The sequence below is a fragment of the Mustela nivalis genome (genome assembly GCF_964662115.1).
Source record: "Mustela nivalis genome assembly, chromosome: 11".
NCBI classification, from domain to species: Eukaryota; Metazoa; Chordata; class Mammalia; order Carnivora; family Mustelidae; genus Mustela; species Mustela nivalis.
In genome coordinates this window covers 85,505,660-85,527,038 of record NC_139030.1, presented here as the reverse complement: position 1 = coordinate 85,527,038, position 21,379 = coordinate 85,505,660, and the positions used below count along the sequence as shown (strand labels likewise).

Genomic DNA, 21,379 nt, shown 5'->3' with positions numbered 1-21,379 from the left:
ACGACGGCCAATTCTCGGCTTCGTGGGCGGGACTAAAGGTTCAAGGTGGGTTTTGGACCGTCAGAGGACCAATAGTACGCGCCATGTGGGGCGGGGCTGAGGCCCGGACGACGCCGTTTGTCCCCTTCGCTGCGCCGTAGTGACGAGATTGTTGTAGTGTTGCAGAAATCCGGGCTTGGAATTGTAAACGAGCGTACGGCTCGGCTCACTGGGGCGTTTGGTGCCGCTTCTGAGGGCGCGGACGAGTGCACGCGGTTTAGTCATTGCTGGAGCTCATCGCACGGGTATCGAGGAGCGGTCGCTTAGGGAACCTGAGTGATTTTGGCTCTACTGGACTCGATTTGGGAGTTGGATGCTTCCCCTTTCACTCTATGTGGTTCGAGACTGTGGGTTTGAGAAAGCGGCCTGGGGTCACGTATTAATCCCCAGAGCGGATTCCTGGTACCAGACTGAGGCCCGAGGTGCCTTCCGGCGTGGGGAGACCAAGTCAGGCAGGCAGGAGACCGGGCGGTAGGATCGCACTCTGGGGAGCTCTGTTTCTGTCCCCCTTTCTGCTCCAGAAGGTCCTCCTAAAGAATTTCTGCTCAGCCATGTCGCCGATTTCAGCTGCAACCCAGGTTCCTGCGTTGGTTTCCCTCTTTGACCTCAGCGCGGATGCTCCGGTCCTTCAGGGCCTGAGCCTGGTGAGCCGCCCTTCTGGGGAGGCTGTGGCCCAGGCTCTGCGGGCTTCCTGTCCAGGTATCCGGGAAGGTTTGGGGAGGACCCACGAGGACCGTGACGGGCTAGAGCTTATTGCTCGTCCAGGGAACACATTCTTACTGATATTCCCCGGTTTAAGAGCCCTTGCTGACATCTCTTTCTACAGGATAAAATTTATCTTCAATTCCCTCAATCTCCGGGTTGTTTCCCGCACAGGCCCCCCGAATTGTTTCCAAACAAGGCTCTTGTCATTTCTTACGTCTGGTCGTGTTTACAGCACTGCCTGCAAAAAACTTCAAAATTCCTAGATACGGCCAAATTTAACTGGTTTCCAATCAAATCAGTCGTTCTTAATGAATGTAAAACAATTTTTATTTGTTTATTTGTAAAACAATTATTTACTTATTTTTATTTTTACAACCTTAATTTGTCTCTGGCTGTTTTTCTTGAAGTTTGAAACAAACCACACTGTAATTGGAAATGTAAGCTTAAAAAATGGACGTTTGGGAAGTGGTTTTTGCAGTTAAAAATAATTTTAACGTTACCAAAAATTATTTTCTACAGGATTACTCTAAACAATCCCTTTAGTTAACGTGTTTGATATATGTCTGTTTCACATAATAGCTTTACTGAGAAAAGTGACTACTGTGCCATTTATCTCATGATTCCCAGATTGTAATTCTTTGAAGGAAAGGATGTGCCATCTTTTTCTTTTGTATTCTCCTTTGTATACCAGACCCTGAATGTAATTCCAGGTACTGCAGATTTGGACTCCCTTTCCCCCTCTGATTACCCTCCCCTTATTTATGTTCAGGGGAGAGAGCAAGCCCAGAAAGAAAGCCACTCCAGGGTCTCCCGGATATTTCAGAGAAATTATTTTGTTCTACTTGTGACCAGACCTTCCACGACCACCAGGAACAGGTAGAAAGCGAGGTGCAAAGCTAAGGGGTGGAAGCAAAAGTATCATGGGGTGTGAGGAGAGGGAGACGTGTGACGTGTCTTTAATTAATAAAGGTCCATGTTTTGACTGAGGCAGTTGGTATTACCTGGTCATATTTCCTGGAATTCTATCACTGGTCTTGTGTACCACAAAGGGCCAGGCTAGGGCGTATTTCCACATTCAGCCTCTTTCTTTGCCTCCTACCAGAGGGAACATTATAAGCTTGACTGGCATCGGTTTAACCTAAAGCAACGTCTCAAGGAAAAGCCTCGCCTGTCTGCCCTGGATTTTGAAAAGCAGAGCTCCACAGGTGATGGCCGGTAGGACATGTTGAGTAGGACATGGGGTTGGAAGAAGGTTTAGGAGCTTGAGGAAAGGCCAAAGATGGAACACCAAACTTGTGCACCTCATGTTGTTTTCAGGAGATCTTTCCAGCATCTCAGGATCAGAGGACTCAGACTCAGCCAGTGAGGACAGCTTGCAGATACCGGATGAGGAGAGGGCTGGGTCTGAGAAGCCCAGCAGACCCCAAGGCTTCCACCCTCATCGGGTTCTTTTCCAGAACGCTCAGGGCCAGTTTCTTTATGCCTATCGCTGTGTGCTAGGCCCTCGCCAGGCAAGTGGCAACCCGGGTTGTGTAGCCAACTACAGCCTTTGTACACTCAGCCTAGGTCTCCCCTAAGCCCAGGCCATCTCTTACTTTTCTTCCTGTTGGATTGGGTCTCACCAGTGACAGCACAGTCTTGCTTGACATGGCCTGAATCTGGGGGTCAGGCGTAACGGAATTAAGTTTGGAAACAGACCCATCTAGGTTTGAATTGTTCTACCACTTGATCTTGACTACCTGTACTCTATAAGCCTCAGATTTCCTTGTCTGAACACTGGGAGACAAGCCTCAGGATGGTTGTAGGAAATGAGATCATGCATATTAAGACACTCAGCACTGGCACTGGGTTTCTTCCTGTCAGTGAGTGCCATGGGCATGTTTGTGTTCTCCCTCTATCTTCCAGGTGCCCCAACAAGAACCCGAACTACTCCTACACAACCTGCAAAACGGAGGTCCCAGACACTGCGTGGTGCTCATGGCTGCAGCTGGGCACTTTGCTGGAGCCATTTTCCAAGGGTGAGAGGGTGCTGCCTGGGGTATAAGGATGCAGTGGGTCCTGTTAGCCTGGGTGTACGGGCCAGTTGCCAGCACTGGGTCTGTGTTGTCTACAGAAGAGACGTGGTGACCCACAAAACCTTTCACCGCTACACAGTGCGGGCCAAGCGGGGCACAGCCCAGGGAATTCGCGATGCCCGGGGTGGGGCTTCTCGCTCTGCTGGAGCCAACCTGAGGCGCTATAATGAAGCCACGTTATACAAGGTGAGTTAGGTGTCACAGATCTGGTGGTCTGCTCCTCTCCTTTTGTCCCCTTTCATCAAATGTTACAGTGGGGAGCTTGACGCCTGTATCCTCTGGTCTTCATTATTTCTGGGAAGGTGAAGGTAGACTAGGGATGGCTCCCCAGGAGTCCTCTCATTCTCCTTCCCCTCTACTGTCTTGTGCGTCCCATTCCTTACACGTCATCTGTGGGCCGGTGTTTGGGTTGGAGATTTAGAAATAGCAAGTGAAGCTGCACGGGGCTGAGTTACTCTCTTCTCTAGGATGTTCGTGACCTGCTGGCAGGGCCAGTCTGGGCCAAAGCGCTGGGGGAGGCTGGGACAATATTGCTGCGTGCTCCCCGCTCTGGCCGGTCCCTGTTCTTCGGAGGCCATGGGGCACCCCTGCAACGGGGGGATCCCCGACTTTGGGATATCCCCCTCGCTACCCGCAGACCCACCTTCCGAGAGCTACAGCATGTGCTCCATAAGCTGACCACCTTGCACGTCCATGGTGAGCTGCTGATCCAGGTCCTTAGACTCCCTAGACCTTTCTGTACCTTCCAGCCCAGGCCTTGGGTTCTCATGTATACTTCATTGAGAGAGACCTGGGCTGGCTTCTGCTCAGCTCAACTTGAGAAACATCTTTTGTTTTATGACAGGAGAGGACCCCTGGGAGGCAGACAGGTTGGACTCACCTCAGACACACTGGAAGAAGAGAGAGGGGAAGAAGGCTACCGAGGCAGAAAGAAAGGTCTCCAGTGATGAAAATGAGGCACTTGGGCAGAATGAGGAATCTTCCAAACAGGGTTTGAGTCCCATCTGGCAGCTGTCAACTCTCTCTGGGTGTCTGTCCCGGAAATGCAGTGTCAAATCTACTGTTGCTTCCCTCTTTATAATGAGCTCTACACAACACATAGTTCGTTATGATAAGGGGCACCTGGTAGCAATCACTGGGACTGGGTCAGGGACCTTTCCAGACTTCCTGTTCGCTTTTGTTCACTGATGTATCTCAGTACTTAACATGAAATAGTGCATGAAACAGATGCTTGTGTGGCACAAATCTCACGTATTTGCTTTCTTACCAGATGCTGTGGTTTGGAGCTAAGGCCTGCTTTCCCGGCCTCATACTCTTAGCCTTAGTGGCTGTCACTGCCCCCATGCTCTCCCCCGTTGTATACCATCCTAACGCGGCTCGAGGGGAGAGTCTAAGGATACTTGACCCTCCGTAGCTCCTTCTGGGTCTTTCCCGTCTGAGCTGAGCCTCATTTCTGCACGCAGTACTAATGGATACAGATCTCGGGTGACAAAATACAAATATTTCTTTTCATTTTAAGACAATCTGGATTCTTTTTATGTACATTCTTATACATCTGGGGCAGCCCACCAGTGTATTTCTTTAGGTGGACCAAACATGTCGTATTTTTCCCTAGGTCCAGGGTCGGAGGAAGAGGACAGCCCCGAGGTAGAGTTGGAACTAGTAGAGTTGACAGTGGGGACCCTGGATCTTCGTGAGTTTGAGGTAATGCCAAAGCGGAGGAGGAGGAAGAGGAATAAGGAGAGGAACCGAGACCTGAAAGCTGGGACGCCCGTGACGCTTCCCCAGCAACCTCAAGGAGATGAAGCCTTCTCACAGTCTGCCCAGGCACACATGGCCCCTTTGGGGCCTTCCCTGGATGAAGCCAAGACCCCTGATCAGTCAGAGCTCTGGGACATGCTTCTAGCTGCTTGCCGAGCCGGAGACGTCGAGATGCTGAAACTCCAGCTAGCTGCCGGCCCCAGAGACCCTGGAGTTCTGTCTCTGCTCAGTGCCCCCTGGGGCTCCAGTGGCTTCACCCTCCTGCATGCAGCAGCTGCTGCTGGGAGAGGCTCAGTGGTTCGCCTGCTGCTGGAGGCAGGTGCCGACCCTACTGTGCAGTAAGTAGGGGTCTCCAAGCTGAGCCCTTTGGGGGTATAGAGAGGATCATCTGGAGGCTAACGTTGGTACTGGCTACTTGACAGAATTCCCCTTGATCTGTTTGGGTGAGGTTGGGAGATGCGAGAGGCAAGCTGAACCCATATTTGGGGCTCTTCGCACCTAGGGACTCCCGGGCCCGGCCACCATATACGGTTGCAGCTGACAGGTCAACGCGAAATGAGTTCCGAAGGTTCATGGAGAAGAATCCAGATGCTTACGATTACAGCAAGGCTCAGGTCAGCTGGAAAAGGAAGCAGCAGCACAGTAGGAAGGCAGCCTAGATGCAGGCTAAAATCTTTTCTACTTTGTTAGAGTTTTCCCAAGGTATGGGTCTTACCTTACACCTCCCCGGAAATCCTCCAGGTGCCAGGGCCGCTGACGCCCGAAATGGAGGCACGGCAGGCTATGCGGAAAAGGGAGCAGAAGGCTGCGCGGCGGCAACGGGAGGAACAGCAGCGGAAGCAGCGGGAGCAGGAGGAGAGGGAGCGAGAAGAGCAGCAGCGCTTTGTTGCCCTCAGTGATCGTGAGAAGGTGAGGCCCAAGCTGCTCTCTTCCACAGCCCTGATTTCCTTAGAGGTGTGACTGGTTCCCAGTGTGCAGCTGCCCCTTCTTGGGTACTCTGCCCACCACTGGGGCCTTGTCCTTAACAAGACTTCTCTTTCCCTCAGAGGGCTCTGGCTGCAGAGCAGCGGCTAGCTGCCCAGCTGGGCGTCCCCACCCTGCGGACCCCCGGCTCTGTGGACCTCAGTGCTCCGTAAGTGCAGGGGCTGGCGCGATGGCTAGGCTGGGAGTGGGCAAGCAGACTGAATGCTGCAGCGTACTCAGAAAGGCCATTGGGGGGACTGGTGATGTTCTGGAAACCTTCTAGAGCCAAACCAGAAATGGCCAGAGGGGTGGAGAGAGCCTGAATTGGAGAGTTTCTGGGGTACCTGTTCAACCATCTGTCTTCCTCTTGTCCAGACGCTGCTGGAGTTGTGGGACATCCCTCCAGGGCCTCACTCCCTTTCACTATCTCGACTTCTCTTTCTGCTCCACACGCTGCCTCCGGGACCACCGCTGCCAGGCCGCCAAGCCCTCTTCCTGATCTCTCACGGCTGCGCCTGGAGCCAGCTCAGTCCTGAGAGGCTGCATTCACACTAGCCCTAGGTTTCTTCTTTCCCGTGAAAGCAGAGTATTCGGAAGATTAGGAAGGACACTCAGGAACCCAGGCAAAGACAGGGCCACAGAGGAGTGTGGAGCTGGGACTGTCTCTGGAATTTTAATCACAATAAAGTTTGGCAAGGAAACTGCACTTGGACTAGCATTTGGGCCTTGTGGCCTTTGGTTCCTTGAGGTCATTGTGGCCAGCACCAAGGAATCCTGCCCACTCCGTGTCCCAGGTCCGAGGGTTACCTTTCTCTCAGTGCCCGCTTAACTCCATTGGTTCAGGGGCACCTTGTGTATCAGCTGAGAGGGAGTAGATGTATGTCTTATGCAGGGTGCTGTTTAGGATGGGCCTATCCAGAAACTGGACTTGGGGCTGAGCTGGCACGTTTTCTAGCTCTAGCAGTGTGATTTTGTTGAGGGCTCCCCTAGAAAACAGCAGGGGTCTTGGCACGTAGAGAGTCTCTTGGGGCCCCCGCTTTGTCCAGTACCGGCCCAGGTTAAACCCATTGATCCAGACTTGGCCCTGGGAAAGAGAAGAGAGAGCGGAAAATAAAAGGGTCAGCTCTCAAGGGGGTAGAATCATCCCCTTTTGGGGTTTCCTTTTTCTTTCTTTCTTCTTTCTTTTAAGATTTATTTATTTGAGAGTGAGAATGAGAGCGTGCAGCGGGGAGAGGCAGAGGGAGAAAGAGAGAATCCCAAGCGTGGAACCTGACACGGGGGTTTGATCCTAGGACCTTGAGATCACACCCTTAGCTGAAATCAAGAGTTGGATGCTCAACCAACTGAGCCACCCAGGCGCCCTTCCCTTTTGGGTTTCTAATCGGGAATAATTTCTGTTCCCCCTCCTTCCATGATACTCCTCTCATCACTCTGACCCCACTGTCAGCAGTACCTTGGTCCATCCAGGTAGAGAGAGAAAAGTGTCCCCGCCTTCTCCTAAAATTGGAAACTTTGTGGAGTAGAAGGTGGGGCCAGAGGGAACTTGAGGATGTGACCTTTTCTTCAGCTGGAGGGGAAACCACCGCTTTACAAGCTTATCAATTTTCAGAGGGAACATCAGCCACCGGCTGAGGGCCGTTTGCCCCAGAACTGGTGGCTCTAATAGGCCCTGCAAAGAAGGCAAACGAAAACTCATCATTCATTAAGCTCTTGTTTGTCCTCTATTAGGCCCCTATTTTTCCAAGGGAGTCTGGTTAGTAAGAGTCCGGAGGAGAAGCGGTGGGAAAAACCAACTTACCTTGAAGTCACTGCTGTTAGACCCGAAACTGAGCCTCCCCATGTTCTCCAGTAAGATGTCTAGTTTGGCCCCTACTTTCCCCATCAAAAATAGTTGGTGTTTCATGTTTCGTTCCAGAACACCCTGAAACACCTGTAGATAAGAGGAGCTGTGAGAGGAAGGCCTCAGCATCTAACTCATGGCCATGACAGAGGAAGCTACGTTAGCCCACATATTTGGAGAGCAAAGAGAACACAGCCCATCTTTCGGTTACCCATGCATTCTGGAACCTTAGCCTCAGTTAAATTCATCCTCATCCCAGCTTATCCGAGGCCCCCCTGCAAATGTGGGCAGACAGTGGGAAAAGGCAGATACAGGGAACTTAAGGCTAAAGGATGCTGGGGAGGGGAGAAGAGACAGGCTCACAAGGGTAGCCTAGAATTAGGTCCTTACCCCATCTACCATCACATAGGCGCGGTCATGGACTCCATTGTTAGGCACCCAAAACTGTGTTGGCTCAGACACAGTATAGGTCAGATATGTCCGGTATAGCACAAAGCCACGGTCCTGGGTATGGAAGAGGAAGTACTTAATACTTAAGATGAACTGAGAGGTAAGAGAGGATTCTCTGGGGAAGGTGTGCAGGGCAGAAGGAAACTTTGGCCATGGCTGTTGAGGAAAGCTGCCATGCCTGCTGGATGTGGGATTCTGCCTTACCTGTTTGACAGCCTCAAAGGACATTGGCAAGATTGAACTGATGGGCCCTTGGGGACACAGGAAGTCTAGGAAAGCCAGCAAATCCCCATCCTATTGGAAGAAGGGGAAGGTATTAGAATAAAAGGGAAGTTCCAGAATAGAGGGCAGGATAGGCTAGGCCATTTAGAGAACAAAGGGTAGGATCAGAAAAGATGAAGAAGAGCTTACCAGTTGCAGGGTCAAAGGTCCAAGCGTCATCTTGGGGCTGGGGGGAGGTAAAGGTCCCAGGGGAATTTCCTGGAACTGAGCCCAAATTCTCTCAGGAGCCATAGGAAAACCACAAAAACAACCCTTATTCCAAGACCCTAGCATAGGGTTCTCAACCTGGGGTCCAGGGAATGGTTTCAAGGGGTCATGAAGATCCTGTACTTTTGCACATGCTTATGTCTATCTTCCCAGGTAGTCCCATCTGCGTAGCTGGGAAACGGTTCTTTGGGCTCCGTGGCCCAGACAACCACCAGTGATTTATGGGATCCCATTACAAACAATTTAGGTACTCCCTTTCCCCAAATTAATAAGAGCCTTGGGCGCTTAATGAAGTGGTAGGGCACCTCACTGATGACGTTTCGAAGAGCAAAAAGCTTAGGTGTGGGGTCCCCTGCTTCAGATATCGGTGCATCGTAGTCATAGCTGGTAGTAATTGGAAGAAAGCGTCCCTTCTCATCAGCACCTGGGGTCAAACCGATTTCCTTAATTCAGTGTCTTTCAAATGATAGGCACTAGGCAGACATTCATGCAAAGAATTTTGCTGCCAGAGGGGGCAGTGGTGGCCACATCCAATTTCTAGACCTCCTAATCTACCCAGCCCTTGGATTCCAATTCCTTGATGCCTCCCTGACTCCATCCCAGGGACCCTGCGGACTCACCATTCCAGTATCCAAAGTTGGTGCCTCCGTGGAACATGTACCTGAAGTGGGGGAAGGTGGGGAGAAAGGCAAAAGCTGACCCACTGAATCGCTTCGATCCCCCAACACCCTGTTAATGGCTTCATGTTGGCCCCCATGTCTCCAGTTACATGTTCACACTGGCTCCCAGCTTCAGCATGCTTTCTAGGCCTTTGGTCACAGCCAAAACGGACCGTGTGGAGTGGTTCTGGCCCCAGTAATCCAGCCAGCCTGTGTAATACTCGGAGTTCACCTAAAATGTGGAGTGACAGCAGCTGTAAGCGGGATGGGAACTGAGCTGGACCCATTCCTACCCTGACTCCAGCTCTGACTGCCCTCCCCTCCAGCTCCTCACCAGCGGCCCATGGGGCTCATACTCCCGCAGTAGGCCAAAGATTTTGGTCATGTTGTCAGCTGCGGAAAGGAGGCAAAGATGAGAGATGAGCACAGAGGAGATGCCCAGTCCCCAGACTCCACTCCACCCCGGCTCAGGACACCTGGGCCGAAATCCACAGTGGTGTAGAGTCCCTGGAGGGAGCCACATTTGAGTCCTTCAGGCCCATCTGTGGTGAAGAGGAGGATTCTGTCTCCCAGCAGCGCACGGAAGAGTCCAGCCAGGTGCCGCATGTAGCTGAAGTCACAGGCCCTGTAGCTACCGTATTCATTCTCCACCTGCCAGGGAAAAGGAGGAGTGGAGCTCAGCTACCCAGTGGAGGTTAGGACCCCTGGCACCGCCTTCCTCTTGCCTGGTCCCCTTGTACCTGAATGCTAATGATGTTGCCCCCATTATGGTAGAGCCATGGATATAACTTGGGCAGCAAGACCTTGAACCAGGAGTCCACTGCGGCAAGAAAGGCTAAAGGAAGAAGCGGTGGTCTGCTCATTAGGACACAACCACTTTTGCAGCCCCCACCCACAGCACCAAGGTCAGCAAGCTCAGAGCTGTCTGAACCCTGGGCTACAGTTTGTATCCCACTTGTCCACAAATGACTCTGAACCCTGAGCACCTGTGAATTTGCATGGCAAGGACATCTGAGCTCAGGAAACCTTAAAAGCAGTGTTTATAAATTTAATTTTTAAATTAAATTTTCTTTTTTTTTTTTAAAGATTTTATTTATTTATCAGAGAGAGAGTGGGAGAGAGCGAGCACAGGCAGACAGAATGGCAGGCAGAGGCAGAGGGAGAAGCAGGCTCCCTGCTGAGCAAGGAGCCCAATGTGGGACTCGATCCCAGGATGCTGGGATCATGACCTGAGCCAAAGGCAGCTGCTTAACCAACTGAGCCACCCAGGCGTCCCTAAATTTTCATTTTTTTTTTTTTTAAAGATTTTATTTATTTATTTGTCAGAGAGAGAGCGAGCGAGAGCGAGCACAGGCAGACAGAGTGGAAGGCAGAGTCAGAGGGAGAAGCAGGCTCCCTGCGGAGCAAGGAGCCCGATGTGGGACTCGATCCCAGGACGCTGGGATCATGACCTGAGCCGAAGGCAGCTGCTTAACCAACTGAGCCACCCAGGCGTCCCCCTAAATTTTCATTTTTAAACATGAGAAGAATGTTAGAGACGCCTGGCTGGCTCAGTCGGTTAAGCGTCTGCCTTTGGCTCAGGTCATGATCCCAGGGTCCTGGGACAGAGTCCTGCCTCATACCACATCAGGCTCCTTGCTCAGCAGGGGGCCCGCTTCTCCCGCTGCCTGCCACTCCCCCTGCTTGTGAATGAGTGCTCGCTCTCTCTGACAAATACATAAAATCTTTAAAAAACAAACAAAAACATTGAATTCCTTTACATTTTGTGTTCTGTATAAGGGGTGTCCAGACTTAACTGTCTCCTTTAATCCAAGCATATGTTAAATCTCATTCAACAAATATTTATGCATGCTTCCTGTGTACCAATGTTCTAGGTGTTAGGGATACAGAGTAGAACAAAATAGATAAAAATCTCTGCCTTTGTGAAATTTCCTTCCCAGTGAGGAGGGCAGACAATAAATAAATAGCTAAAATAGATAGTTTGTTAGTGCCACGGAGAAAAAATAAAGCAGGGAAGAAGGATATACAATCGTGGGGGAGCTTAAATTTTAGAGAGTAGCCCAGGGCAGGCCTCATTTGCAGGAAGACGGTGGGAGCACTGAGTGCAAATACCTCAAAGGAGGACTGTGCCTGGTGGGTTTGAAAAACAGCAACGAGGCCAGCATGAACAATGAGGAAAAGAGCAGAGGTCGGGGAGATGACCGGGCCAACAAGGTAGGATCCAATAGGCCATTTTTTTTTTAAGATTTTATTTATTTATTTGACAGACAGAGATCACAAGTAGACAGAGAGGCAGGCAGAGAGAGAGGGGGAAGCAGGCTCCCCACAGAGCAGAGAGCCCGATGCGGGACTCGATCCCAGGACCCCGAGATCATGGCCCGAGCCTACTAAGGTAGCGGGTTAACCCACTGAGCCACCCAGGCGCCCCCAATAGGCCATTTTAAGGAATCCATGGTTCCTACTCTGAATGAGGTGAGAACCTATTGGAGACGTTTAAGCAGTGAAATGGCATGATCTGAGATATGTATTTAAACTTCTATTTTAACAGGATCACCGTGTGTCGAAAACAGAGGCTAGGGGCAAAGAAGGGAAACCAGTAAGTAAGCTATTAAAGTAGCCAGGTGGGAGAGGTGGTTTGGATTAATGTGGGTGGTGAAAAGGGCTGAATTCAATGTATTTTGAGAGTAAAGCTGCAGGGTTTTCTGATAGGTTGAATGTGAGGTGGGAGGGAGGGGCACGACGAATTACACCACAGTGCTTAGCCTGATCAGTTGCAAAATGGAGTCACCGTTAACTGAGAGGAGATCGTAGGAATGACCCGGGGAGTAGCAGGCAGAGGGAGAAGCAGGTTCTTGGCAGGGAGCGTGATGCACAACTCAATCCCAAGACGCTGGGATCCTGATCTGAGCCGACTGAGCCACCTAGGCGACCCTGACTGAAGATTCCTTTTTCAGAGTCATTAGCTGTTAGATGGATGGAAAGCCATGAGAATAAATGAGATTGTCTAAGGAATGAACACATAGAAAAGAGAAGTGTCCAAGGCCTGAGCCCTGCAACACCGCAGCCTTTACCGGAAAGAGAACGGGAAAAGAGCCAGCATGAGACTAGGAAGGAAGGCGCCTGGGTGGTTCAGTGTGCTGAACGTCGTCCTTTGGCTAAGGTCATGGTCCCAGAGTCCTGGGATGGAGTCCTGCATCGGGCTCCCTGCTCAGCAGCAAGCCTGCTTTTCCCTCCGTACACCCCCCCATCCCCTGCCCCCGGATTCTCTCTCTCTCTCTCTCTGCTCAGGCTCTCCCTCTCTCTCTCAAATTAATAAATAAAATCTTTAAAACAAACAAACAAAAGAGACTAATAAGGAGTGGTCAGCAAGGCTGGGGCACGGGGAAGGAGCAGGAGTCAGAAAAAGGTGGTATCCTGGAAGCCAAGAGAAGAGTGTATGTGAAAGGATCATGGGAAAAGCTGGGCTGGGAGCTCCTGACTGGCCAAGGAGAAGAGAGGCCTGGAAAGGGAGTGTGGACTCAGCAGTGAAGAGGTCACTGGCTTTCTTGAGAAAAGCAGACACCGCCTGCCGGTGTTCCAGCACAAATTACCATTTCAAATGTATTTCATAGCCAGCTGAGTTGGGGAATTGCTGTGAGGGGCAGAAAGCACCCTCAGAAGTGGGACAGTCCCTGCAGGGTCCCCAGCAGATACAAAGCGTTCTTACCAGATTACCAGAGTGATCTTTTTGAAAGATAGAAATCAGATAAAATCACTCCCTTGCTCTGATGACTTCCTGTTTACACACCTGAAGTAAAATTCAAACTCCTTGAAATACTGGGCATTTCCAAGTTTAATCTTGAATTCCCATCTTTTCTTTCCCTATGCTGCTTCCTCAGGCAATGTCTCAATAGCCATGGATGTAAACGCCATCTTTAGACTGAGGAATCCCAAATTTATCTCTAGCTCAGACCTCCCCATGAATGCCACGATCACACAATCTGTGGCTTACTTAACATCCTCACTTGAGTGTGATGGGACAGAAATTTAACATGACCAGAAGAACTGTTTCCCCCCCGGCCAAAAAGATGGTCCTTTGCCAACCCTAGTCTTCTCCATCTTCCCCATGTCAGTAAATGGCACCACCACCTAGACTGGCAAGAAAGGGGACCCCTTTCTTTCCAGACCCTACCTATGCTGCCCCCACCCTTCTCCTTCCTGTCAAAATCGATCAACAAGTCCTGGTGATTTTGATCTCCAACCTGCATTTCAATTCTCCCCTCTTCTTCCCATCACCTCCCTTCTCAACTACAGTCAGAGTCTCCCGGTTAGTTTCTCCACCTTTACCCTTGCCCTGTTCCCTCCATTTTCTACATGCAGGCTAAAGTAATCTGAAAGCAAATCAAACCTGTCTGGTTAGGCTCTTTCAATGGCTTTCTGCTGTGCTTGGAATAAAATGCAAAGCCTTACAGCAGCCTACCAGGTCCTGCCTGAACAGTCCTGATCTATCTCCAGTTTCACGACACATTCCTCCCTCCCTTACCCACTATGCTCCAGCCAAGCTGGCCTCAATCAGGCCATGTTCTTTCCCACCTCTGGGCTTTAGAATAGACTGTTCCCTCTACCTGGCTGTTGTCACTTCACTCTTCATATGACCAGTGCTTTCCCTTCCCTAGAGCCAAGTGAAATGTCATCATCTCAGAAGAGCCTTTTCTGATGTCCCTACCCCAAACGGGCCTTCCCTATTACTCATGATCTCAACTCCTTGTCTATTTCCACAGCTGGTATTTTTACAGGTTGTGCTAATCTTGCAGGTTTTGGTTTTATAAAAAACTGTTTCTTTCACCATAAGCTCCACTGCACAGGAGCTGGGTATGCCTGGTCCCCCAGTATGTGGCACCTCACTAGGCATGAAGGAGACACTCAAATGTCTGCATGAATGAGCTCCAGTTTGGGGATGGTCTCTCCGGTTTGGGGCACCCAAATGACCCATTTTGTGGCTGTTGGTTGCTTTTTTTCTGTGTTAAAAATGTTGTCTCAACTCACCTGGATCTGAGGTTCTCAGATGTATGTCAGGTTTTTGAAGCAGCCAGGCCGGAAGGCCCCCCTGAGACAAACATAACGACAGCAGGTTTTGTTGTTTGAGGGGGGCAGGCGCGTAAGAAGGGAGTATGTTGAATGCAGCACTGGAAGTGGCCCTACAGTGTAGGCAGATGGGAGGCGTGGAGGAACTGCCTGTGAGTGGCTCTGGCTCTGTCCCTTCTCCTAACTCACCATGTCCCACTCTGCACAGATGTAAGGTCCTGGTCTCAGTATGACCAACAGGTTCGCTAAAGACGCCTCGTTCAGGAATGCAAAGAGGTCCCGGCTGCCATTAAAGTTATAGACGCCAGGCTGGGGCTCATGGTAGTTCCAGGGCACATAACTGAGAAAGAAAGAGGTTAACAGGGCCGAAGGTGGGGAGGTCCTGGAAGCCTAAGGGCTCAGGCCTTGCAGGGAATCTCCAGGAAGCTGCCGGAAGGAGGTCCTGGCTCACCCTTTCCCACCCTTGGCCTGAAAGTCCCGGAGCTCTCATACCCAGCTGGTCTTCCTGTCCCCAAACCCCTTCTTACGGGGGTGGTAGGAAGAGTAAATCCCACCCTCCATGGCTCTCCTGAGTACTTCTTACAACTGTACAGCGTTGAGGCCACTCATTCGCATCTTGAAAAGCCGGTCTGCCCAAAGCACCCGTGGTACCCGAAAGTAGTGCAGGCTGCCAGACACGTAGCGGAACGGGGCCCCATCTAGGAGGAATCTGTCATTTTCCCGATCCACTACGAACGACCGAGTGCCTGCCTGCAAAGAGAGAGAGACCATGCTCGGCAGAGGTCTGGAGTCCGGGATGGGGGGGGGGGGGGACGGGAGGAGGCGCAGTGTCGGTAGAGGAGGTGGAACTAGCCCTGCCCATTGTTCTGTGATTTTCACTTTCCTTCTCTCCTGGGCTCTGTCTCGTCCCGCCTCACCACACCCAGCCTGCTGACTCAGTCCTGTCATTTTACCTGGGGCAGCAGCAGCGTCAGAAGTGGCAACAGCAGGGCGGGTAGGCAGAGCGGCTTCTTGGGGGCCATGGCGCTAACAGAGCTCCTCTAGTCTGAGAGGGCGGTCCGGCTGTCACGTGGCGGATTCCTGGGAGGGAACCTCAGCGAGCAAGGGGGCGGGGACCACCTCAAGTTGCCAGGCCAGTACCCTGGACTTGTCCACCCCACTACTCTACTAGTTTGTAAAAATCCTCTGTATCTTGAATCTGCTTCATCATCGCCACCTGGGAGCTTTTTAGAAATGCAGAGTCTCAGGTCCTACCTCAGACCTATAGAATCAGAATTTGCATTTTAACAAGATTCCCAGATGATCCTAAAGACATTCCAGATTGAGAAGCACTGTCCTACTAAACTGAGCTCCCTGAGGGTGAAGAGTACCTTGTCCATCTTGAATCCTCAGCTTCTAGCACGGGGCCTGGCACATAGCAGGTTAAATCTAGACGAATGAATGTCAGAACCAGGGGGGCTAAAACGGTTCAGAACCAAAAGAAACCAGATCTTCCCAGTGGTGTGAAAAGCGAGGGACCAAATTGTAAAAGGACTCTTTTTCCCGGTGGCCCTGTACCACCTCAGCCATTCCATGTTCTTTGGATGTGCACTGCTCTTCAATTTATCCCTGCCTCCCTGTGTGAGAGATGTCAAGGACAGCTACTTGGTGCTAAGGTTTGGGAGTTTGTGAATTTCCATGACTCCTGCCTTCACAGTCCCAAGCCTGGGATGTAAGGATCAGAATAAGAAAAATAAAATAATAATAAAAATATCAGTAATTTGTTTATTGACACTGAGGGCTATGTCAGCTATTGTGCTAAGCACATCACATCTCATTTTATCTTCAAAAAACTCCGTGCAGTTGATAATTATTATTCCCATTTTACAGATGAGGAAATTGAGAGACAGAAATTTTAAATAACCTGTTCAAGGTTACACTACTAGTTTAGCAGAGCTGGGATTTGAACTAGGCCGTCTGGCCTCACAGTACGTGCACTTAATCTTAGGTACCACTATACCTTGTTTACAATTAGGGAGACTGAGGCTCTGAGAAGTTAAGTGGTTCAAGACCACACGGCTAGTAACTAAGCTATTAAGACAGGATTTAGAACCTAGTCTGGCTCAAGAGCCTAAGGTCTCAACCACTGAAACTAGGGGAGTGGGATATAGGTCAGAGACCCCAAGATTGTACTGATCAGAGCTGTAGGGGGTAGGAGTCCAGGCCGGCAGCACGCGCCCCAGCACCCGACCCTCGGGGCTGGACTGTAGTCAGCTTCCTACCTCCGGCATTGGGAGATGGAGGTCCTGGGGGCCTCGGGCGGAGCCCGGCTTTGCTCGCTTTTGGCGTGGGTGCCTGCGTCTTGACCACTACTGAAGGCCAGGTGCGGAACCCTCACCCGGGTCCTGGGACCCGTTCTCCCCCAGGCTTAGCCCGCCCCCGGTCTCTCAGCTCGGTGCCCCCACATTATCCCGAAGCCCAGCGGTTGCTAGGATACCGCGGGCCGTTACGCCGGCGCGGACTGATGACGTATCCACGTCTTCCGGTCCCCGGCGCTTCTTTACAACCGGAGCCAGGTCTGTGGGGAGTCGGGGCTGGCCCTCCCGGGGCTCTGCGCGCAGAGGGGGTGGGCCCTGCCAGGGGTGGGTCTGCGCCTCTCACCCGGCCGGACTACCCTCTGCCCTGCGGTGGCGCCCCGATGGCCGAGGGAGCGGGCGCCGCTCAGAGGTGGGCTAAGGTTGGAGGAAGCGGCCTTGCAGTCGCTGCGTGGCCGGAGGCTTTAAGGCACCCGACCCCAGCCTTCTTGGAGCTGGCGTCGCCAAGGCCCGTTTTCTCCACCTTCCGAGACCCGAGACCCGGGCGCCAGCTTTCCACATTAGTATTTCAGGGATCGTCTGGATCGTGCCTGACCCACGACCCTGCTGTTCTTTTCCTTCCAGCATGATCCGCTGGACCCCCAGCGCATCGCCTGGAAGAGCCCACTCAACCTGGACGCAGCTGTCAGCAGCCTCAGACCGCCCTTGAGGAGGATGACTGAGACACTATGGGCCACGCGCTGTGTGTCTGCTCTCGGGGAACTGTCATCATTGACAATAAGCGCTACCTCTTCATCCAAAAACTGGGGGAGGGGTGAGTGTTTGGAAATCACTTAGCTAGTCCCCAGGGTTTGGGTGACTGAAGGACAGCAGTGTGCACATGATAGGGGCATAGAAGTTTTATTCTCTTAACCTATCCTCTTAGCTCACCTGAGAGAGCCTAGTGACATGGTCAAGGAAGTGGATTCTGGGGCCGGGGCTCCTGGATCCACCTTGTGTGACCTTGAAAAGCCATGGTTTCTTCATCTGCTTAATGGAGATAATTGTCTTTTGTTGGTGATGGAGTTGTGAGGATTAAATGAGATAATGCGTATAAAACACCTCACCCAGGGCCTGGCTCCCAGCACTTGGTAATGCTGTTACTCATGTAATATTTATGGAGCATTTCTCATGTGCAGAACAGTGCATTATGACCAGAGTACCTCGAATTATGGTTTTCCTACTCTTGAGCTCAGAATGTAAAATCTTCAGACTTCTCTTGAAGCCACATCTTGGGAGGGTTTCTGCCAGCTGGGAAAGATACCCCGCTCCCCTTCTCCCCAGGGAGTTCCTCGGGGTCCAAGCAGTGTGGGAGATGACCGTGGTCCTTCACTGACCCCTTTGGCCCACAGTGGGTTCAGCTATGTGGACCTAGTGGAGGGGTTACATGATGGACACTTCTACGCCCTGAAGCGGATCCTGTGTCACGAGCAGCAGGATCGGGAGGAGGCCCAACGAGAAGCAGACATGCATCGCCTCTTCCATCACCCCAACATCCTTCGCCTTGTGGCTTATTGTCTGAGGGAGCGGGGCACTAAACATGAGGCCTGGCTGCTGCTGCCCTTCTTCAAGGTCAGAAAGTCTCCTGGCAATGGAGGGGCTTGCAACAGAATCATCTACCGAGGGCTGTGTGAGTAGTCCAGCATGTTAGGAAGCAGAGACCGTGTCCTGGGGTTGGCCGCTGCAGATTTGGGGTTTAGAGGAACCCAAGTGGGACGGTGAGGTGTCTAGTGTGTGTGGTGAAAGAGTTGCTAGGCTGTGACACAGGAAAGGGATTAGGATGAGGAAGCAGAGGCTCAGAAAAGATGGCCAACTATGGGGAAATTTGTGTTGCAGAGGGGCACGCTGTGGAACGAGATAGAAAGGCTAAAGGACAAAGGCAACTTCTTGACTGAAGATCAGATCCTTCAGCTGCTGCTGGGTATCTGCAGAGGCCTTGAGGCCATTCATGCCCGAGGTTATGCCCACAGGTCAGTGGGAGGGCCCTGTGTGCTTATGGGGCAGAAAGGAAGGGCCTCACCAAAAGGAATGAGAGGTCTCCGCTCTCCTCCCGAGGAACAGTATCCATGATTCTTTTGCCCCAAGGGATTCTAGCCTCCCTATCCAGAGATGCTCATGGGCCATTTCCACTTCCCTACAGGGACCTGAAGCCCACCAATATCTTGCTTGGAGATGAGGGGCAGCCAATTTTAATGGACTTGGGTTCCATGAATCAAGCTTGCATCCATGTGGAGGGCTCCCGCCAGGCGCTAGCCCTGCAGGTAAAAGAGTGTCCAGTTTCTTTCCCCTCCTGTTCTCCATCCTCAACCTTTTCTTTGGCCTGCCCCAGTTTGATCACGTGACCATGACCTGTGCCCCTCATTTGAGCTGTGGGGCCACTGTTCCAGGACTGGGCAGCCCAGCGATGCACCATCTCCTACCGGGCCCCAGAGCTTTTCTCCGTGCAGAGCCACTGTGTCATTGACGAGCGCACTGATGTCTGGGTGAGGAGCATGTGGCCGGGCACATGGCGGGGGAGGAGTGCTGTTCTGCCTGCTGTGTGACGGAGGGGTGGGACTTTGGTTTCAAAAGCATGGGGCCCCAGGAACCATGTATGTCCCCATCCCCCTCGACTTCCTTCCTGGGAACTGTCACTGACATGGTACTCAGCTGCTCAGGAAGTGGTATAATCCTGCCCTTCGAACAGACTGAGTAGAGCTAAGTGGCAAGGCTGAAGGCAGTGGTCAAGCAAGGGGTACAGAGGCCTCCAGCGAACTGGCAGTTTCTCTGGACTCTGGTGATGTCCTGTGGCTGAGGTCAGCATATTCTTTATAGCTACGAAGTCACCTTTCACTACAGGATAAGAGGAGAGATAATCACCTCCGTTGGTCCCCTGCCAAGGTATAACCAAGTTATGCTCAGTCCCTAGGCTGTGTGCTATACGCCATGATGTTTGGGGAAGGCCCATATGACATGGTGTTCCAGAAGGGTGACAGCGTGGCCCTTGCTGTGCAGAACCAACTCAGCATCCCCCAGACCCCCAGGTGAGCAATAAAAGGGGCACCGAAACATTTCAGACTCCTCTCTGCCATTAGCAGAGTTGGAACCTTAGCACGGGGAACAGCGACCCTCCAGTCACTGTGCCCGCCTCCTTCCACAGGCATTCTTCAGCCTTGCGGCAGCTGCTGACCTCCATGATGACTGTAGATCCCCAGCAGCGCCCTCCTGTTTCTCTCCTTCTCAGTCAGTTGGAGGCACTGCAACCCTCAGCTTCAGGCCAGCACACCACCCAAATCTGAACAAACCAGTGGCCACATTGAGAAGGTGACCCCTGTGCCTTGGCTCCCATCCCTCAGAACCTCTATCCAGTCTCTCCAGGGCTGCTTTCTTGTCACTGGGGCAGGTGGATGGGACAGTTGACTCAGTCTTATTTCTCTGCTTCTGCTCTCTGACCTCCCAAGAGCAACAACTGGACAGGGGGACTGACTGAGTTGGGGTGGACGAGGCTGGGAGTGGGGGAAAAGGGAAACGGATAGAATTATAAAGGCTCTGAGCAGGACTGCAGAGCCTACATCATGGTCTGCCTTCACATCTGGGAGCAGGAGAATGTATAAATAGAAGAATAAAGTGAAAGCAGCTTGGTGTGGATCTTAGTCTCATTGTTCCTGGAGGGAGAGAGAAGAGGGGCCAGGGGCCTGAGGTCTGGTTGCCATTTCCAAGGGAACAGACTGGGAAGAGGGACTGGCTTCGTGAGGAGTGACATGACTTCATCCTTCCGCCTAAGGAGGCAGGTGTCCTTACCGGAGACCTGGCTGGCTGGAGGAGGCATATCTTCTCCCAGCCCTGTCTCAGTCAGAAACTTACGCTGTTCTGGACCGAGTTGGCTTGTGTGCTAAGAACTGGGACCATGCCCTCCCACCCCAGAAGCACATTCAGTTTGTTCTTTCCTTCATTCCCAGGAGTGGGTAGCTGAGTCAGAGCAGCCCAGCCGGTTTGCCAGGCAAGGGCTTTTGGGTGGAGACACCTGAGGAAGCTTTTGGACCGAAGCTGAGCAGGTCTCTCCCAGCCTCAGCCTGGGGGTGAGGGGAGTGGAGGTGGCAGCCATTTGGCCCAGAGTTTCTCCCAGAGGGTTCTAGCACACACATGGTTAATGATTAATGAGGCCCGTGTGGCGTGGCTGTATCCAGCTGCCACTTCCTGCCCGACTCTGCTGAGTAAACAGGGGCCCTGGCTTTGCTGGGCTGAAACCTGTTCCCTAGGGAAGGGCACTGCGTCCCTGAATCACCAGGGAGGGAAGGGGAAGGGCAGGGCTGACATCTTCTGCTCCCAAGATTGAAGCTTCATCCCCACCCCCCAGCCCCGCCCCCCGCAGCCATGCTCACCCCCACATGTTGACGTCGATGTGGGTCCTGGGGTGCCTATTAGCAATGTTGGCATTTTCCCCAGGGCCCTGGCAGGAGGCTCCCTGGGCTAGCATAGAGGCTGAGGTCAGAAAGAAAGAACAAACAGAGGGGAGACGACCTGACTTTAATGGCACAGCCCTAGGCCCCAGCAATGCAGCAAGAGAGACAGCTGTGCGAAGCTGCTCAGAGGTGCGGTGACACAGACAACGCTAGGAGATTGCCCTTGTCCCTTCCCATCCCCCAAGCTCATGACTAGGCTCCATGCCCAGCAACTGTGGGCCAGCCCAGTCCTGGTCCCAGGCCCTCATGACGCACAGAAGTGCCCGGGGCCAAGCTTCCAGAATCGGTGAATGCAGAAGCAGCAGGAAGAACAGGGTGGCAGTCTAACTCAAATACAGAAACTGCTGGACTTAAACTCCTACTTGGAAAGGAAGTGAAAACTTGTGTCTTTCAACAGCTTGCAGCTGGACGCACAGGTCTGGGAGTAAGTCCTCATTTCCTGTCTACCATCCTGGGCACCCCGGGGGTCTTACATCAAGGTCCCCGGGGTCATGTTTCCTCAGGCCTGGCATGGACCCCTTGGCAGGTCTCACCTTCAGCCACAGAAGGGAAAGGGGTC

General features: G+C 52.2%; 3 protein-coding genes across 12 annotated transcripts; 2 read left to right on the top strand and 1 right to left on the bottom strand.

Annotated features, from left to right (window-relative positions):
• Window positions 1-117: 117 nt before the first annotated feature.
• Window positions 118-6,249, top strand: ANKZF1 (ankyrin repeat and zinc finger peptidyl tRNA hydrolase 1). Of its 5 annotated transcripts, none has more exons than XM_082691479.1 (13): window positions 118-738; window positions 1,514-1,620; window positions 1,847-1,949; window positions 2,062-2,255; window positions 2,650-2,762; window positions 2,858-3,005; window positions 3,287-3,515; window positions 3,664-3,810; window positions 4,435-4,918; window positions 5,083-5,194; window positions 5,322-5,489; window positions 5,627-5,712; window positions 5,919-6,249. In XM_082691479.1, exons 1-13 carry the CDS (start codon window positions 591-593, stop codon window positions 6,040-6,042), a joined length of 2,163 nt encoding a protein of 720 aa, XP_082547605.1. In that variant the 5' UTR covers window positions 118-590; the 3' UTR covers window positions 6,043-6,249. The 5 variants fall into 5 exon arrangements, with proteins under 5 accessions (XP_082547605.1, XP_082547608.1, XP_082547607.1 ...); XM_082691482.1 differs by having other exon boundaries at window positions 144-683; XM_082691481.1 differs by having other exon boundaries at window positions 144-683; window positions 1,847-1,959.
• GLB1L (galactosidase beta 1 like) lies at window positions 6,190-16,542 on the bottom strand. 2 transcript variants are annotated; one of them, XM_082691486.1, is made up of 17 exons: window positions 16,307-16,542; window positions 14,999-15,137; window positions 14,629-14,795; window positions 14,235-14,385; window positions 14,007-14,067; window positions 9,722-9,816; window positions 9,458-9,632; window positions 9,316-9,374; window positions 9,092-9,213; window positions 8,943-8,983; window positions 8,628-8,746; window positions 8,245-8,319; window positions 8,038-8,127; window positions 7,774-7,887; window positions 7,342-7,473; window positions 6,997-7,212; window positions 6,190-6,627 (listed from the first exon to the last, which is right to left on the bottom strand). In XM_082691486.1, the coding sequence occupies exons 2-17, from the start codon at window positions 15,065-15,067 to the stop codon at window positions 6,358-6,360; spliced, it is 1,956 nt and encodes a 651-aa protein (XP_082547612.1). In that variant the 5' UTR covers window positions 15,068-15,137; window positions 16,307-16,542; the 3' UTR covers window positions 6,190-6,357. The 2 variants fall into 2 exon arrangements, with proteins under 2 accessions (XP_082547612.1, XP_082547611.1); XM_082691485.1 differs by having other exon boundaries at window positions 14,999-15,125.
• Window positions 16,538-20,005, top strand: STK16 (serine/threonine kinase 16). Of its 5 annotated transcripts, none has more exons than XM_082691542.1 (8): window positions 16,538-16,600; window positions 16,964-17,153; window positions 17,731-17,950; window positions 18,215-18,348; window positions 18,519-18,639; window positions 18,766-18,861; window positions 19,280-19,401; window positions 19,518-20,005. In XM_082691542.1, exons 2-8 carry the CDS (start codon window positions 17,068-17,070, stop codon window positions 19,654-19,656), a joined length of 918 nt encoding a protein of 305 aa, XP_082547668.1. In that variant the 5' UTR covers window positions 16,538-16,600; window positions 16,964-17,067; the 3' UTR covers window positions 19,657-20,005. The 5 variants fall into 5 exon arrangements, with proteins under 5 accessions (XP_082547668.1, XP_082547672.1, XP_082547670.1 ...); XM_082691544.1 differs by lacking the exon at window positions 16,538-16,600 and adding an exon at window positions 16,601-16,751; XM_082691545.1 differs by lacking the exon at window positions 16,538-16,600 and adding an exon at window positions 16,609-16,666.
• The last annotated feature ends 1,374 nt before the right edge of the window (window positions 20,006-21,379 follow it).

What these genes read in the sequence shown, in the direction of transcription:
- ANKZF1 (XM_082691479.1), top strand. Translation starts at nt 591, where the DNA reads ATGTCGCCGATTTCAGCTGCAACCCAGGTTCCTGCGTTGGTTTCCCTC. An exon ending in TCTGCGGGCTTCCTGTCCAG is followed by an intron (nt 739 to 1,513) that starts GTATCCGGGAAG and finishes ATTTATGTTCAG; the next exon opens with GGGAGAGAGCAAGCCCAGAA. An exon ending in TCCACGACCACCAGGAACAG is followed by an intron (nt 1,621 to 1,846) that starts GTAGAAAGCGAG and finishes GCCTCCTACCAG; the next exon opens with AGGGAACATTATAAGCTTGA.
- GLB1L (XM_082691486.1), bottom strand. Translation starts at nt 15,067, where the DNA reads ATGGCCCCCAAGAAGCCGCTCTGCCTACCCGCCCTGCTGTTGCCACTT. An exon ending in CCTTTGAGGCTGTCAAACAG is followed by an intron (nt 7,888 to 8,037) that starts GTAAGGCAGAAT and finishes TTCCATACCCAG; the next exon opens with GACCGTGGCTTTGTGCTATA. An exon ending in CTAACAGCAGTGACTTCAAG is followed by an intron (nt 7,213 to 7,341) that starts GTAAGTTGGTTT and finishes CCTTCTTTGCAG; the next exon opens with GGCCTATTAGAGCCACCAGT.
- STK16 (XM_082691542.1), top strand. Translation starts at nt 17,068, where the DNA reads ATGGGCCACGCGCTGTGTGTCTGCTCTCGGGGAACTGTCATCATTGAC. An exon ending in GCCAGGCGCTAGCCCTGCAG is followed by an intron (nt 18,640 to 18,765) that starts GTAAAAGAGTGT and finishes CCACTGTTCCAG; the next exon opens with GACTGGGCAGCCCAGCGATG. An exon ending in AGCATCCCCCAGACCCCCAG is followed by an intron (nt 19,402 to 19,517) that starts GTGAGCAATAAA and finishes CTCCTTCCACAG; the next exon opens with GCATTCTTCAGCCTTGCGGC.